At 44.3% G+C, this 17,634-nt stretch overlaps 1 protein-coding gene across 1 annotated transcript in view; it reads right to left on the bottom strand.

The window, feature by feature from the left end:
* Window positions 1-7,959, bottom strand: part of dock6 (dedicator of cytokinesis 6) — a 28,421-nt gene extending 20,462 nt beyond the window's left edge. Inside the window, exons 1-13 of the mRNA XM_070847200.1 lie at window positions 7,828-7,959; window positions 5,539-5,626; window positions 4,449-4,624; window positions 4,156-4,224; window positions 3,883-4,009; window positions 3,237-3,449; window positions 2,230-2,315; window positions 2,054-2,120; window positions 1,666-1,815; window positions 1,382-1,462; window positions 849-1,005; window positions 590-720; window positions 58-151 (exon numbers count right to left, since the gene is read on the bottom strand). Of these exons, the coding sequence (XP_070703301.1) occupies window positions 58-151; window positions 590-720; window positions 849-1,005; window positions 1,382-1,462; window positions 1,666-1,815; window positions 2,054-2,120; window positions 2,230-2,315; window positions 3,237-3,449; window positions 3,883-4,009; window positions 4,156-4,224; window positions 4,449-4,624; window positions 5,539-5,626; window positions 7,828-7,877 (1,489 nt within the window). The 5' untranslated portion in view covers window positions 7,878-7,959. The remainder of the gene's footprint in view (window positions 1-57; window positions 152-589; window positions 721-848; window positions 1,006-1,381; window positions 1,463-1,665; window positions 1,816-2,053; window positions 2,121-2,229; window positions 2,316-3,236; window positions 3,450-3,882; window positions 4,010-4,155; window positions 4,225-4,448; window positions 4,625-5,538; window positions 5,627-7,827) is intronic.
* Between the last annotated feature and the right edge of the window lie 9,675 nt (window positions 7,960-17,634).

Genomic DNA, 17,634 nt, shown 5'->3' with positions numbered 1-17,634 from the left:
TCCGTAAACATTTATGCAGGAATTTAGACAGTTTGTATGTGGACACATCCCGTTTACCTGTGACGGGCCTCAGCCGGCGCAGAACAGACGACGGTCTGCGCATATCGGCCAGAAACTTGTAGAGGTCCTCATCACTTAGCCGGTCTCCCTCCTTCATGAACAAGAAAACAGAGTTTGTAGAAAAATAATGATAATTAATAATAATTTCTTTGTGAGGAAACTGCAGGTTCTATGATCTTATCACACCAAAAGAACTACTGAGGGAAAATTTAACATCACAATCATGAATTTTACTGGGAAACCAGCTACAATTTAATACATTGGCTGAATTTCTTTATTTTATGATACTTATGATACTATTTTATGACTTTATTTTATGACACTACCTTTCTGATGACCAAACCAAACTAGTTTTAATGCATCTTAAATTGGATCTTTAACTCTCACCAGTGACATGTTGTGCAAGTCCAATCTGGACTTATGTGGTTATGAAATAATTAGTGCTATCTCGTTCCTCACCTTTAGCTTTATCAGTAATAACATTAACTACTAAATGAGTCCCGAACATCAGCACCAGACAGAGTCAGACCTGTTTGAAGAAGTTGGTGACTGTCAGTGTTGCCGGGCGGAAAGTGGCAAAGTTACACGTGTCATCCGCAACACTCATCCGCTCAAAGCCCTTTTTCTTTCTTTCATTCCATGTCCCGTGACCTTTCCGCTCTGACAGGAGGAAGAATCATATATTAGAGAGGCATGTGCGTTAAAGTTAATTACCCATTACTTTTGTCACTGCGTGTGCATGTTGTGAATCTGTATAAAACTGAGGACGCGTTAGACGTCAGCAGTACCGGAGTCAGAGTCCGGGTCCGACCGATCCAGACCTCCCACACTGCTGACGATGTTGAGAAGGTGGATGGCCGTCCAGGCAAAAGGCATGCGGAAACGACCGAGACGACTACACGACTGCTCTGCCTGCAGACGCAGCTTCTCCAGCTTCTCCTTGTGCTGAAGCAGGAAGAACAACAGACACGATACGATCGGGGATTAAGGCAAGAAATATCCGTGAGCGTGAAAAGTTGTCTGGGAGGAAATGTGTGCAATATATTGAATTAAGTGCTGTATATGAATTTAAAACTGCTCCACGGCTGAAATCCGGCATGGTGCCAGATAACTTTTAGCCCTGTATGATAAAGGAAATCAAGAGATAGAGAAAGGCATTAAAAATCAACAGAGCCGACCTGCCAAAGAGGTTGGTAAACATTGCAGCTACCCAGGCAGGATTGAGTAATGCTTGTGACTAGACAGTGAAAGGGTCCTACGTGCATGCTGGCTGTCGGCCAGTTTGAATTGCAACAGTTTAAAACACATTTGGCTCCGTTACCTTGGAGGAATCCGACTCTTTCATGACCATGTAGGGTTCACAGCATTCTCCAATGTCTCCCTGTTGAAGGACTTTCTCCAGCTGAAATAAAAGCACACACACATGTTGTTAACATGTTAAAGCACATTTTTGAAACCATACTAATGTTTGATCTTGATTTGCATTTTGTTTTCTGATTAAATTTACACTTTTGGCACCTTAAGAGAAAAATTAAAGGGCAAGTGAATAATTCTTTCATCACATTAAGTCATATTCTTCAGCAGAAAAGTGACTTCTCTCTGTACCTTAATGACCAAGAAGATATCAGCGGAAGGGTACGTGATGGAGAAAATGGCGGAATGAGCCTGCGTGGAAATGGCTATGTGAGGTGTGTGGGGTTTAAGCATCCCTTTCATCTGATCCGAGTTCAGGTCGAAGTAGAAATTCTCAGAGATCTGTTGGAGGGAAGATTGAGATAAGCGGGAAATAGCGCAGGGAGGGGAAGGAAAGATGATAATGGAAATGTGCGTCAAGGGATTTTAATTCAGTTTTGACTCAGTGATCTAAACCGCAAGACCACTTAGGCCTTTTTGAGACAAGGGAAATTTGATTAGCTGAGCATGAGCTCAGCATTACGTAAGTGGTTTCACAGAGTGAAAGTCATCGGAGGAATCTAATGAAATAAAAAAATACCTTTTTCTTTTCCTTGACGTCATACAGGGCAAGTGTTCCAAATATTGGCTCAATTTCTATTTCAAACCTGAAAAACATAAAAAGTATAAATATGGGGAGCTTTTGGGGGTATTTCTAATAAAGAATCAGGGTGTGAAGACATAAACGTCAGAACTAATATTTCATAAGTTGCTCACTTCAAAGACAGACACTTGACCATGATCCTCTGGCCACAGTGCTCCTTGGGCACCTCGATGACGGAGCATCTTTCAACCGCTTCATCCTGGCACACAGACAACAAAGCCATGTACAACACACACACACACACACACACACACCAGCATAACATTTACACAGATGTCATGGCAACGTAGCAGCAGAGAAAATGGGGACTCAGAGGAAAGAAAAAGCAAAGAGTGTCTGGGTTTGCAGACATTATGGACATTCACTTTATGGGAACATTCAATATGTTACCCAGAGCTGAGCAAACAGCATCTACAATTCCAACCAAGGGTCTTAAGTAGTGCTCTCTGAGATGACTTTGCAATCAGTGTGCGCGGTCGGGGCAGTAAAATCTTTACACTGCACTCTTTACTTTGCTCAGCCTGGAGGTGGAAATCACTTTGTTCGATTCAAAGATTCTCACTAAGTAGTTGGTTTACTTTTCTCCCTGAACTAAGCGTCCAGCAGTGACTGCCCTGGTGGTGGTAGAAAAACTTCTCCATGGGTGTTCATTGTTTGACGCTTATATTACAGTGTATCGCCCAGGAAATTGGATAGCGGGGGTGGTAAGAGTTCATCATCAACGTTCAGCCATTAATCACACTCATTAAATAAGTGGCCTTTGCTGCATGATGTGCCAGCGCTCATTTCCCCCTAAGCTTAGCCTAAGACTAATGTTCTACTTTGTAAAAGAGTAAAAATTTCTTCTGAGAGGCCAAAAAGCTAAAGGAAAGTTTAAGAAACTGTGTTATTTAATATTTATTTAAGAGTCATGAAGAATATTTATCTATATGTCACATGTTTTCTACTGGTTTCTTGCTTATAACTTTTCTCGTATTGTTTAGGCAGCATTGGTTGTTTGTTGCTGTTTCATGTTTTTGTCCTTCTTTGTACAATATCATTGTAACCTTGTTAAGAAAGGTGCTTTATAAATAAAGACTGTTATTTTTACTTAGGGGATATGGGATAGTTCAACACAAACCTCATCGGGGGGAGGGTACAGGCCCAGCAGGTCACTGTGGCGCCCCTGCTGTCGTGCCTCAGTGTTGCAGCGGTCCATGTCCTCCGCGGCTGTGCGCTCCAGCACAGACGGCAGGAGGGCGTCTGGGGAGGAGTTCTTCAGGTCAAAGATACTGGAGGCCCAGCTCCCCCGAGGAGTCTCGTCAATGCTGACTGACCTCCGCTTTGCGTCATCCTGAAGCACGCAAGAGGGAGAGGTGAGATCATGTGTTTTTTTTTACCCTTCCAGGCAAGGAAATCACCTTTAAATGCTCACTGCAGATGTTTTAGAGATGAGGAGAACAATATGCCACAGATCCCATTACCTTTTTACCAATACCCATTTCACATGATTCATATGGAGACTGTGTGATGGATAATGGACAAGGTATATCCATTTATCCATTACTCATTCTCCATATGGTCCTGCTTTCTCCATCATAATGAGACATAAGCTTCACTCTCCTTCTCTTTGCCCGGGGTATTAAATGATGGCAATCTCATGAGCTTGACATAGCCCCTAAGCTTTTACGTTAGGCGACGCTGTATGTACAGTGGATCAATAAAATGTGTTTAATAACTGAGTGGTGTTTCAGATAACGAGTCCTGTGGACATCACCGTCAGCTACCTGGTTGTCCTGGCGCTCAGCAGCGGCGGCCTCGTCCAGTTCAAAGGTCTGTTTGACGAGTCCCCGCTGCCTCTCCCTCTGTCGCTCGGAGTTGTGGGGCGTGTATGTGGTGCTGTAGCGCTGATATCTACAGGGAAAAAAAAAAAGAGAGAAAGTTGTCCCAGTAATAATGTGCCTGCCAATCATGTGAACAGTGAACAGGGAAAAGTGGTGCAAATTATTAAACAATAGATGAAACACTTACTGTAGGTTAATTCAACTGACACCACTTACTTTCTTTGAATGACAAGCCAGTCATCCGTGTAGACTGCCAAGGCATCTCTCACTCTGGGATCCAGTGAGCTACATAGAAAGACACATTAATAATTGAGCAAAGCATGCATTGAATATGTATGCTCCTTCAGAGAGAGTGGCTTTGTTCCTATCTGTAGTGATATTTGTCCTCCATTACAGTTGTATTGATCCCTCTGTGTGTGTGGGAAGTGTAAAGACCAGAGAGGGGTGTGTGTGTGTGTGTGTGTGTGTGTGTGTGTGTGTGGTGCTGGCCATTAGCAGTAGGGACTCACTCCTCCTCGGGCAGCGGGGGCTCCAGTGTAATGCACTCTTTGTCCTGGTGGAGGAGCTCCAGGTCATCCGGGGGGAACTCCATCAGCTGCCTGAGTGGGCCGGGCTCCACTCCAGGAGCATGACTGCTCACATACTCCTCAAAGTCCACCGGCTCAACCACCTCCGTCAGGGGCAACTGTCAATCAACATTAGACTATTATATTCCTGTGACTTTGACATGAATGATCCTAATCTGATCAGCAGGATGAGAAGGGCTTAGAAGGAGCAGTAGAGAGAGGAGGGGCCATCAATAGGGTCGCCTGATACTGGATGTTTGACATTTATAAATGACACAAAACACAGGAAACGGATGAAAATAACATACAAAAATTTGTTATGTATAACCAGTATCCATCCTTTTTATTTAGTGGCAACTAAACAACTTGTATATGTGCACATCCACAAGATACTGAAGGACAAGATTAATGCTGTGTTCACGTTTCATTTTCACTTCTCAGTTCTCAAATTTTCCAGAGGCGCCTACTTTCCTTTCTAGTCGACCACAGCCAGCAGCCACTTACTGTGTGTAAAACCACTAAATGTTTACATGAATTATAGTCTGAAATATATTGCCTCAGCTATATCAGCGCAAAACCTATTTTCGCTCTTCTGCTTTCTCTAATTGAGCACAAACTGTCTTTATTTTAGTATTTAACAACTTCTGGTTCACAAAGAAGTCCATAGAGAATTTGTTTATTTTTAATAGGGCTAATTAACAACTCCGCTGTCATCCGTGTCAACAGCCATTTTCCAAAACACATCTTATATAACTAGCCGTTGCTCTATTTTGGGTGAGCAGCATCCATGCAGAAACCTTGCCCGGCTGTCACACGGCACAGGTGAGTGAGAGCAGGTGTATCGTGTGTCAGCAGCACCTCCCTTCAAGCCTGCCGTCAGCACTAAATAAACCTACACTCATCTGAATTCCTTCCACCTAAACTTGAGCATAATTCACAAAAATTAGACCCATCGCCTCCTGACGTCGCTGGGCTACCTGGAGCTTTAAACCAGCTGTGCTGAGAGAGGCAGGTCGGACACATGGTGACTCACAGGGTGGTGAGCGCCTCCTCGTTTCTTGGTCAGCTGAGGAGAGCCGTAGTCTCTGGACACTTGTTTTCTGACCTCTGCAGCTACCGTCCTGAGCAAGAGACACACATGAAAGTCAGCGGGTCAGACAGAGAGCAAAAACACACATTTACAGACATGAAAACTAGCTGTAAAATGCTGTTAATGGTGTTGGAGATAAATAAAATATAAGTCCTGCGGCTTCTATTAGTATTAATGGTCATTATCCTTCATATTCTTCACTAATAATCACGTCCTTTTTATTATCATTATTAGTTATTGTTATTGTGCATCTCCCTCGCTCTGAGCTGTTTCTACCTGTTAACGGGGAGCTTTTTCTCGCCACTGTCGCCTTGTGTTAGCTCATGTGGGGATTATTGAATCCTTAATGTCAAACTGTTGAGTCTCTCTTTATTAATTAAAGACTTGATCTTTAATTCTTCATCTGTTCTATGTGAGAAGTGTCTTGAGTGAACTTATGAACTGGTTTGCTGACTAAAAAGTGACTAATTCAGGTCACTGCATGACTCTATTATCATTCAAAGGTATGAATACCCAAATGAAATCAGGAACTAAACTAAACTGAAGTCACTGCCAAAACAAATAAGCCTAATGGAATGATCTATCTTATGATTTATCTTTATACCAGACAAATCTACATAAACAAACCACTTTTTAAATTCTTCCCTCAACTGTGATGCTCATTTAAATTTTTAAAACTCTATCAGAGACCTCGTCCATCTACACTTGCATTCCTCAGCCTCCAAGTTTCAGTGACACGTCCTCTTCCTATGACTACCAGAAGTTTTCAGCTTCTGGTACTCGCAGCCATGCTGAAGGCCAGCAGCTGTTCTGAAAGGGGACTAAAGCGGATCTCACAGAGGTGGCGATCTGGCTCCAGGGAGCAGGCACCGAGCCAGAGCTCTGTCCCTGGCCTTTATGGACTAACGGCAAATGGGAGGCTTAAAGAGAGAGACAAAGCAGGAAACAATCCTCTCATAGAGACAGCAAGCAGCTGCTCCTCTACAACCACAAAACGTCTGTTTCTCTCATATACACAGCTGCAAAGGCTTCAAAGTCTCCAAAACTATAGTTCTAATGATGACATAGCTCAGGCCTCCGTTACAGCAATGCAAGGACGACGACCTCTGACCTCCACTCCCATCTCCAACATGGAGCTAGACTTCCTGCTGATGGCACAGCCTTCTTAGCAATTTTAAGTTTAATAGACACAATATCCTTTTGCAGCTCTGCACACCTCAGTTTAAAACAGGAAAAAGGAAAAGCTATCGACTGCACGGGCCACAGCCAGAACACCCCTTCCCACCCTTTCCTGCATCCGGCACTAAACAATGGTGCCGGATTGCAGTGGGAGACTGTTCAATGACGCTGATATCTCTACAGGACGATTAAAGTGCCAATATAGCAAAGCACCAGTGCGAATAAAGTCCATAGAGTCCACCTTGTGTTGGAGCCTGGTCCAAAAAACTAAAGGTGAGAAACATATTCACATGCAGGATAAGAACCTGTCATCCTGTTTGTTTCCTGACAGGCGGCTGGAGAAGCTACCTGATATTGAAAGGTGAGTCAGTGAAGACAGTGATTTAAAATAATACACTTAATTCAATCAAATAAAGCAAACAGGGAGACACTTTGCTGCAAACACTTTCACACACACCAGTGTTGTTAAAGCATGCTATTAAAAAAAAAAAACATGACAGATATGACAGTTGCCTCCTGGAATCTGTTCAGTATAATTGGACAAACTAGATTTCCAGTCCATGCAGCGATGAAGCTTCTTAATGAAGAGGGATAACCAGTTTGCAACATGTGGAAACAGGCTGCAGGAGGACTGCTGCGAGGCGTTCACACGACCCGAGAGCTGAACACCCTGCAGGAGTTGTTCAACCATTTTTTCCCTCCGTGTGGCTGCACTTTTAACACCCCTAAAGGATAAATCTCAGCCCTCAGCTTGGCAATATCATCCCCAAGCAGCTCAAATCTTTGTTGATGGCAGTGCTGCCGTGCGATGCTACGACTTCTGGGAGGAAAACAGGTTATTAAACTCTTAAAAGTGGCGATAAAAGGTTGATAAGAGCCTAAACAGACGGTTGTTTGGCTGCAGAGAGGCGCAGCGGTGTTGGTGCGGGCTGGTTTACCAGAACTGGTTCCTTATAGATCCTAGCATACCGGCTATATGTGCCGTCTGTCCAGCAGGTCACTGGCTCTCAGCGAGCGGGGAAAACTGAACAATAACTTCTGTTAGAGTCTCACCGGTTGATCTTGTGAGCAAACGCCCTCCTCTCGCTCGCCGTGGATGTCATTTCTCTCCCCCCATGAAAAAGAAGCTCCTCGAAGTTAAAACTGAAACTACTCTCCGCCTCCCGGGTCCCCGTCCTGAGAGTCCGTGTGTGGGGATGCGGAGTCCACGCAGTCCGCTTCCTCCTCCACGCCGGGATCCCTCCTTGTTCCTCCTAGCGGCTGGGAGCTGAACCGTCGCCATGACAGTCAAGGCGGACATGATGCGCGGCGACATCCGGTGACGCTTCAAAATAAAAGCACGCTGGGTTTTAATAGCGGTTGTCTATTGCGTTAAACGCTGTAAAATAACTCGATTTATTCGCTGCTATTTCACAATCTCCATTTTTTAAATGAAGATTGAGCCATCTTTAATAAGCGTAATGATGTGTTTTAACGTCAGGCCGCCACAGTGCAAGACATTTACGCACTTCCGGTTTTACTAGTCTTTCATAGTAATTTGACCAGCTTGCACCAGGTGGTCATATCCACCATCTGCTCGTGCAGAAATCTCACCTGACCGGTTTAGAGCGAGCTATTAATGGCGCATATCCACCTCAGTTTAGGATTTCACTTGTTTCATTTCAGTTTAAAAATTTAGGAAGCAGGTCAAAAGTGTTGCTTTCACTGTGTGCTGCTGTCCAGATTATTTATTGGCTTTGACAACACTTTCACTTTGACACCCATAAAGCCAAACGGCATGAACTGCGCTGTTTGAGTGGCCCAAGGTTTGACATTTCACGTTTCCTCCGTTACCTTCAGTTTGCAGTGACACTCTCATTGTTGATGCCAAGTTTAAGCTCATTAGGAGAAAAAAAAAAAAAAACTAGAAATGCACAACAGCAGCATCTAGAGGACTGTTGGCACCACATCATGTCTCCACAGAGCGCGCTTTACCGAGGCCTCACCAGCAGGTGGCGCTGTTCACCATGGTTGGGAAGGAGAGGAAGCCTTGCCTCTTCAGTGATTGTTCAAGATTCAGTCCTCAAATTTGACCTCTACAAGGAGATGAGAAACAGCTACAGCTTTGTTTACTGGCCTGCTGCCTAACAGTGTCAGATCAGTGAGTCAACTCGTGAAAATATATTTCTGCAGTTGTAAAACAAGCGGCAGTGAAAGGATGCTACGGATTCTTTAAGGTGGGTAAAGCCAATATGTGGGGAACTGTATTTTTTTTTATATCTTTTCTCAGTCTGTTTGAGCAAAACAGGGATGACATTGTCAGTAACTCTTCCCACTAATGGAGGACTTGTCAGTTTATTGTAATGGCAGTTCCACATCTCCCTCCTCCCTGCCTGTAATCACGCCATACCCCCAATGCCTACTATGAAGAATTAATATAGCAATGCTTGCTGCTGCAGCCCCACCCCCAGCTGCTCACTCCTTCCACCCCACAGACGTCCTATTCAGCACCCTGGAGAGCTGCTGCAGGTACCCGGGCTGTCCTCTGAGATGGCTGATGAATGGCACGAATTGTATAGGAGAGATGTGAAAAATGGAGAGAGGGGAGACGGAGGTAAAATTAACCTTGCGTGACAGAGGCTTGGCTGTAGCCGAGCAAGGACAGACGTCTCGGGGATATATGTTTATGCATGGAGCAGCAGTTAGAGCAGCATAAGAGCTCGCAGCAGGCATGAGTCTGGCCCAGAGACACTGCTAATGAAAATAAATGAAGCTCACCATCTCTCTGCAATACAGGCACGCTTCCATCACAATGCCAAGACTCATCTTTCTCATTCTGCTGCTCTGAGATTCTGCATATTTGAATTTATTGTGCAATGGTGCTTTCCATGAATTATATGTTTATTAATGAATGTTCTTCCCTCGGCATTCACATGTACATACATCTCAGACGCATCCAAATGAACTAACATGAAGAAATACATAAAAATGAACGTTTCATTGTGAGTATATATGTTGTGTTTGTGTGACATTGCAACGTCCTTGTATAGTTAAAACCCACCTACCATAAGTGGGCAGAACCCAAGCCTTCTTTATCCTTCTGTCCACACCTTCCCTGCCTGCTTCCTTGCCTTTCTGTTCATCGAAGGCTTTCAATTCCTAGATCGGCACTATTGTTTGAGTGCCCAGCCCCCACGGCAGAGAGAGCCCCCCCCACCACCACCATCACTGCTGTGTTACCAAAGAACAAAAGAGAGAGTGTCAGACACCACCCACTAGATCTCTTTCACACCAGAGCCCCCACCTCAGTTCCAGATGGGGTTGCCTCTTTTTTTCAGGGTTTCTCTCAACCCCAAGAGTCTTCCAAAATGGAGCCCCCCCTCCCCCCGGAGCCCACTACTCAGCTGCTCGTCATCCACCTGCTCCGCCGCCACGCGCCTGTGGCCAGGGCACGTCCCCTCTCTACCCCACCCCACCAGGGAGTCCTATTAAAATCATTAACCACTTTTTTTTTTTTTTTTACTGGGGTCTGCTTCCAGGACATTACTCCGCTAGCAATAAAAACTTTAACAACATTAACTCCTAAAAAGGAGGGACGAACCCACAATCTAGCTTTGGGATAAATAGAATAAGCAACAATAAAAAAACAAAAGAAAAAAAAAACATGCAATAGCTGTTTAAAAAGATAAATGGTGATGGTTTTCTGCAACTTTATGTGATTTAAATTCTTAAAAGTAAAAAAGAAAGAGGATTACATCAGTCATTCTAGATGGTCGGAGTTCAGCTGCTCTTAATGCAGGATGGAGGAATTACCCCAGACTGAATATTGTAATCAATAATGCTAATTCTGATCTCCATTCTCTAGTGGTGTCCTTCACAACAGGCGGGCAGATGCTCATTTATTTGTTTCTCTCAAGGCATCAACATGTAGCATCTTCAAGAGAATCACTGATGTAACCTCCACCCCTGTCTCTGACCTTTTCCCCTCAAGGGACGCGGAGTGAGGTGTAGCAACAGGACACATCTGCTACAAGACAGCTGTTAAGTCTCCTAATGTTGATCTGACAATCAAGGATGGCGGATCGGGGGGGCTAAAGGTAATCATTGCTCAATCACTTAAAATCTGCTTAATTGCATAATTGCAAGAAAACACACAAACCGACACCTCGTGGTATTCACCCCTCCTCCAGTCACAAAACAGTGTGTTGAGCTAATCAGACAAGAAGAGAATGTGCTGCAGTTCTGTGCTTATTTAATAATAAACTGTAAGGAATCAATAGAATTTATCTTGTGCATCAACACGAGAGGCTCAGCTACCAGTATGCACGGCCACGCTTTCTCCTCTGCCTACATTACATGCATGGACGCATGCTATGCTGTCACTCACTAACCAAGATTTATGGAAATATTCCCGTCCAGCTCCACTCAGCGCTGTGCACGGAGCGCACTGCTATTACTGTGCTCCACGTTTGAATATATGCAGATATATGCATCTAATATGTTCTTTGCAGCACTTGCTTTAGAGTTTTTGCAGTTTGTGTGCTGCAGGAAACGACTAAACCCCCACCACCATTACCACCACCCCCATCCCACCACCATCCTCCAGTCCCTAAGGGTTCAAGCACCCAAATCAATTGAAAGAAAGAAGAGTGCACTGCAGTCCTCCCCCTACATCTGTCAGGGAGGGTAAGCAGGAGGGGCCCCACTCATGGGCCATACAGGGGAACAATATCACTCCATCTGTCACAAACCGTTTCATCTCTGATGGGATGAAATATAGCTCACAAAATACATCTACCTCTATATCATCCATGTGTATTAGCTTACTGGTGCCCAAGCCTCTACCAATTCCCAGAGGCACACGCAGTGGCTTTTTGTCTCATATTACCTTCCTCCCACCAGTCAGCACTCTCCAACCATCTCGCAAATTCTGCTTTTAAGACAAACAGCACGTTAGAAGAAAAAGAAATCATCCCACTGTACAACGTGAATCGGTTGGTGAGAATGAGACTACCGAGTGATGAAATTTGCATGCAAAAAGTTCCAGCGTGAATGTGCAGAGCAGCCAACCTGAAAGCTTAATGAAAGAGAGAGCACATATTGTATTTGGACGAAATACTGGGAAAAAAAGTAAGATGCAATCTGCTAATAACCAGAGAGCTCTTTCATATTCAAATGGTGCTGCTGCTTGTGTTTGCAGGATGGGTGTGGCCGGTTGATTCTTCTTGCCTCCTGAGCTGTCGCGGCTTTGTGACGTCCACGATGCCATTTGCTCTATCAAATTATGCTATCGGACTGGTCACTGTTCAGTGCCGAGGACAAAATGACAACCCCAACAATAGCCATCAGTGCTGCACACTGATCCGACAGACCAAGGTAGCTCAGTGATCCGGCAGGCTGTAAGAACAGCACAAAATGGCCTGACTGTTTACTGGAGGGGGGAATGAAAAACAAAAACCCATATCCCCAAGAGCCATCATGCATCTCTCTCAGCAGCAGGTAGAGCTGCAATCTCAGTCATTCATATTTAATTCCACAAGAGTTTCCGGCCAGACTAATGTGCTATTGATTTCAAGTCTCCTATTACTGAAACGGGGGAGGGCCATGAGGGGGGAGAGAGCTGGACTACAGGGAGTGAAAGCAAGAGATTGAAAGAAGAGAGGAGGAAGGATGAAGAAAATAGTGTGCAATGACTAAAGCAGTGAGTTTTTCTAGAGGACATTATCATATTCCGTTTTGACAGCCCGTGTTATCCATCTAATAATCTGCTCGTTCTCTGTCGGAGTAAATTCAGAGCAAATTCTACATGAGAGCACAATGAGTACATTTCAGGTTGAGGCAAGTAATGTGTATTATATTATTTATCGTTCATTAAAAGTCAGGGCGTGTGCACACTTCATGAGGCTAAAAACAGTTGCGCTTAACAGGAACAGGCATACTTGCATGTCTCCTTTTCGTTTTTGCGTCTGTCATTTGTGTGTTTTTGTCATGTCAGATAGGAAAAGAGCAGCAAAAAAGCAAAGAGGAGAGAAAAACAAAGAGAATGTCTGAGAGCTTTGTGTATTTAAGGTCTCTCCCTAGATACCAGCTCAGACAGGACAAAATTAAAGATTAATAACCACAGCTTTATATCTAAAAAGGTTCTGAGTAAAACATGGTCTCTGCAAAGGAGGTTAGTCGTGGTCGCCCAGTCTCGAAGCCACATGAACGTTCACACACACACACTAGTGAACACACAGAGGTTGCGTGGATAATGTTGTGATTAACACGCGTTAATACACACCAGCACGTGTGTGATTTTTTTTCCTTTAACGAAATAATAAAAATGTGGCACCTAAATATTGCCTGAAAAAGGTTAAACATATCTCATGACTACATACAAACAAAAGGCAGATAACAGTTCACAGAGAATTAAACAGGCACATGGATTATATTCTCCATAAATAAAAAGATGACAAGAGCGTCTACTTCAGAGACTTCCTCCCACCAGCCTGTCTACTCTAATAATAGCCCAGAGACAACACATCCAGACAGACAGAGGGAGAGAAAGACATAGAGAGGAAGAGAGGAGAGAGACAGAGAGAAAGTGCAAGAGTGAACCCATGAGGGAGACCACAAGAAAATTGCCAAATCATACATAAAGGCTTGAATTAGGCCAGTTGCCATTATCAACAAATGTCCTTTTAAAAAGAGGCTAATTTAATTTTGGATCCTTTCCTGAAAGTAATAACTGCTTCACTGCTGCTGCCACAAAACCCTGAATTGCCCAGAGCCAGGCCTAGTGGAGAGACCACTGAATTAACCAGACCTGAGGCTGAATCATCCCACCCATCCCCCAGATACACTGTCATAGTGTCACTCTCTCACTCTCCCTCTCTCTCCCCCTCTCTCCTCTTCCTCACGCACACACACACACACACACACACACAAGGCCACTACCTTACCGCAGGGCAATGGCAACAGGCATTCATCTTGACGTAACACTACGAGAATAATAGAGATGAGAAACAGAAAAGCTGAGGCTAAGGAATTCAGACCTAAAGGGTTTCTGCAATTTACAAAGTTAAGTATCATTATACATTTACTATTCAGAGTTCAAATACAGAATACATTTGTGCTTCATGCTACTGGGATATCATTGCTGCTCTGAGAGTGCTGTGTGTACAAAACTGTTCTATTAAACTTTCAGACGCTTTTTAAAACATGCATTTCTCTGCTCCTTCTGCTGTATCTCCTATGATGACTGCTTTGTTATCAGCGATTAGTTTTAGTTGGTAAAATTTCAGAAATGTTCCAAGGGAAATTAAGCTCAGGAATTTGGAGGATTTTGCACAATTTCCCAAAAAAACAATCTTACCTTTTATAACAGTGAATTAAAGCACTCAGTCTTGTGGCATGTTCTGGTAAAATGTCATTTAATTGAACTGTAACTGTGCTCTGCATTCAGCAGCTCACTCCCCCATCACATGAACATATCATCTGCATACAGCCCATTAAATAGGAATTCAGTAATGCACATGCATGCACAGTGCTTTCTCTGATTATATGACTGGAGTGAATATATTTGATTTTTTATTATATTTCAGTTAACTAGCAGATAGTGGCCAAAGCACACAGAGGAGATGGAAGCAAAGCACACAGTTTTTTTTACTTGTTAACACCTTCTGCTAGCTAGCTGTTGCTGCATAGAGCTTGACTGGCATGCTAACTGAGGACTTAATTCATCTATTTTAATTGATTCTTTATCGTAATTCTGATTATTTTATGAACAAGTTGTTCGCACACAGCCCACATGGTTGACTCACATTTTCAAGGCACCTTTTATGCTAGCTCGCTAACTCACCACATGGCACGTTTCATATTGTGTGTATTTGACAAATAAATGGATTTTTGTCTTCAAAGAATGTTCTGTTCTTTTGATTAAACTGCTAAACTATTTATCTGTACAAGGCACTGCATTTTGCTTGCTTTTTCTTGGTTTTGGAGGAAGAGTGTCATGCAGAATGTTTTATGTTGTTCAATTAAAGTTCAACATGATGTTAAATGAGTCAGCTCAGGGGTTTACAGTTAAGTCTGCTTATGATGTGGTAACAGGTTTGTTTCTGTCTGCATATGACACGGCAAACACATCCTGACCAAATAGCCGCTATATTTCCATTTTATTCCCCAAATTCCTATTAATTCCCCCTTGAATATTCCAGAAAGTTTGCAACCCTACTTAGAGTTCATCCCTCTGGCACCGAACAGCATTCCATGATATGCCAAAGAAAAAGACCACTGCAACAAGACTCCTAATCACCACTAGTGGAGGAACCCTTCACAATAAGAAAATAATCAGTAGAATAACAAAAAGCCTTTTAAGCAAAAACCAATGCTTGATCCTTTGATTCAGTAATGTACAATAGGCGCTTCAAATGCCCTCTTACCCACAGGCAGGATTCAGCTGCCGTGCTACTAACCGGGGCTCTAATGAGGGGCCACAATTAAGCCCATTTATTCACATTAAGTGTGAACTGTAAGTGGGGCTGCAGTCAGTTGACGAACCTGGGTGCCTTTGTGTTACAAGAGCCGCTTTTATTCAGCAAACAAAGACGGAAAAAACACAAGCACCTAATGACCGAATCTCGCTGTCTCTTCTCAGACGTTCATACGCCAGGCAGAAACACACACACACACACACACAATGACATGTGCGCATGCACATATACACACTCTTCCTCCCTCTCTAACAAACTGACTCAAAGGCTCCAACGCATCCAGGCTGAGTTGAGTCACTGCTTGACAGAACAGTGGGGGCGGGGTTAAGACAGACTGACAGTGGGGCTCCATCTCTATCCTCTTATTAACGCTTAACGAGTGCTTTCCTCATGCAATATTCATCTCCACTAATATCATCCAAGCTCTGAGCCGAGCTCGCTACTTATGTAAGGCAATTATGTAAAATATCAGACAGGGCCCATGTTCAAAATCTGACTGGAAGAGAGCTGCAGGACAATGACAGAAAGAAAGAGGGGCGACACAGGAGTGACTGGGAAGGAGGAAGTGTGAGGTGGGAGAAACAATGAGCAACATACAGTAGGAGGACGCTGGTTACTCGCGTGCTGCATCTTCATCTCCGAGTATAGATTGGCATCCATCCACGGATCCACCGAAAGCAAGTGGTCAGTGTCAATAATGCAAACAGTTTCCTCCCTCACAACATCGCTCCTCACAGCCACAGAGAGGATCCGAGGACTCCTCAAGGTCAGCTGGGGAGAGCAAAGAAGAGAAACTGATTGCTGCTGCAGGAGGGCTCACATCAGCACCACTCGTCCACTCATCGACAGATAACAGACGCACACTGGAGACTCTGGTCGTACACACAGCACTACCTCCCTCCACCATCCAACTTCCTCAGAAAGACAGCAACTGTAAAGTCATATACAAATAAACAAACATACACTGATTTACGCACACTTGCACAAACACCCACCCGCCCCCCCAGGTCAAGGCCCTATGGGGGTCTGCACAGAAATAGGTCATTTGTCACACATGATGTCCCGGGGCAGAGGATGCATTATAGATGAGCCCAAACAGCATGTCTCAGTGAGCACTCAGCACACAGCTAGACACAGGAGGGAGCAGCAGGAGGTAGGCAGGGAGAGATGAGAACTCCTCAGGAAGGGGATGCTGGGATGTCGTAAAGTAAGACAAAAATTCAGCGCAGGCCACGTTTCTGCTCATAAAAGCAGAGAAAAGAGACGGTTCGGTGCGGCCTGATCAGAGCTGCAACTGCACCTTTTTCAACTTTTCTCTGAATAGACATGAATTTATTCAGAGGGCATCTAATTTGTTATTCTCATGTCTGCACCTGACCCTATAGCTAGCCATCTGCCTTGCATATGAGAGGTCCAGAAATTATCCACTCATTAGTTGTATTATGGATTTACCGCTTTGTTTCTAGCCTCAATTCACAGCCAATTATTGCATATTTTGTGTCTTTTGCCCCCATTGCTTTAATTCTGCGATTGCCAGCCGAGAATGTGGACCAGACCTACGCTCAAAATGTCTTTTATTTGCAAAGACAAAGGCCTGAGGAGTGGAGTTGTTTGCTATGGTTTCAAACGGGCCTAAATGGAGAATGGGAGAGGAAGGAAGGGGCTGTGCTGAGGGAGAAGTGAGCGCAAAGTGTGGGGAATGAGAGAGAGACGAGTCCGCTGTCTTCTGCTGCACCCATCTGTTCTGAAAGTGCAGGTGGAGCCCTATTCACTCCGCTCTGCATGTGTGTGTGTGTGTGTGTGTGAAGAGGGGGGCAGGAAGAAAGGAAGGGCAGCGAGAAAAAGGGAGTGGAGAGATGGAAGGGCAGGGATGGAAGAGGGAGGGAGGGATGGTGTGGAGAAGAGGAGGGAGAGGGAGGAGGGGGGGGGACTCTTGGTGATCTCTCCTGAAGGGGATAATGGGAGAGGAGCGCATTGCAATGGCTGCCATGTAGTACCCTCCCTGCACAATTAGCCAATCAGCAGCGCGCTCTGCCAGCCAGAAGGACGCATAAAAGAAGAACATTGCAGCAGAGGCACAGAAGGAGACTGCGAGAGGAGCAGGGAATTACACATAAAAACAGCAGAACCAGAACACCCTCCCCTGGACACACCCTGCTGAGGATCACTGCTTCTCTTTTTTTCTGAACCATCGCCCACGCCACTCGGAGAGAACGCTCTCCCTCCTCATCATCCAGTAGAAAACCCCTTTCTCCTCATTTTCATCCTATAGAGGACACCTACAATCTCAGAGGGCTGAGATTCCCTGCCGAAGATTGTATTTTTTTCCTTTTTTTCTTTTTTTTTCTTTTAATTTGGACTCCTGACACAACACAAGGGCCACGTAACATAAAGGCCGAAGAGC

Source organism: Pempheris klunzingeri, chromosome 17 (assembly GCF_042242105.1).
Source record: "Pempheris klunzingeri isolate RE-2024b chromosome 17, fPemKlu1.hap1, whole genome shotgun sequence".
In the NCBI taxonomy this organism is placed as follows: domain Eukaryota; kingdom Metazoa; phylum Chordata; class Actinopteri; order Acropomatiformes; family Pempheridae; genus Pempheris; species Pempheris klunzingeri.
The sequence above is the reverse complement of the archived record's forward strand: the minus strand, read 5'-3'. Positions and strand labels throughout refer to the sequence as shown.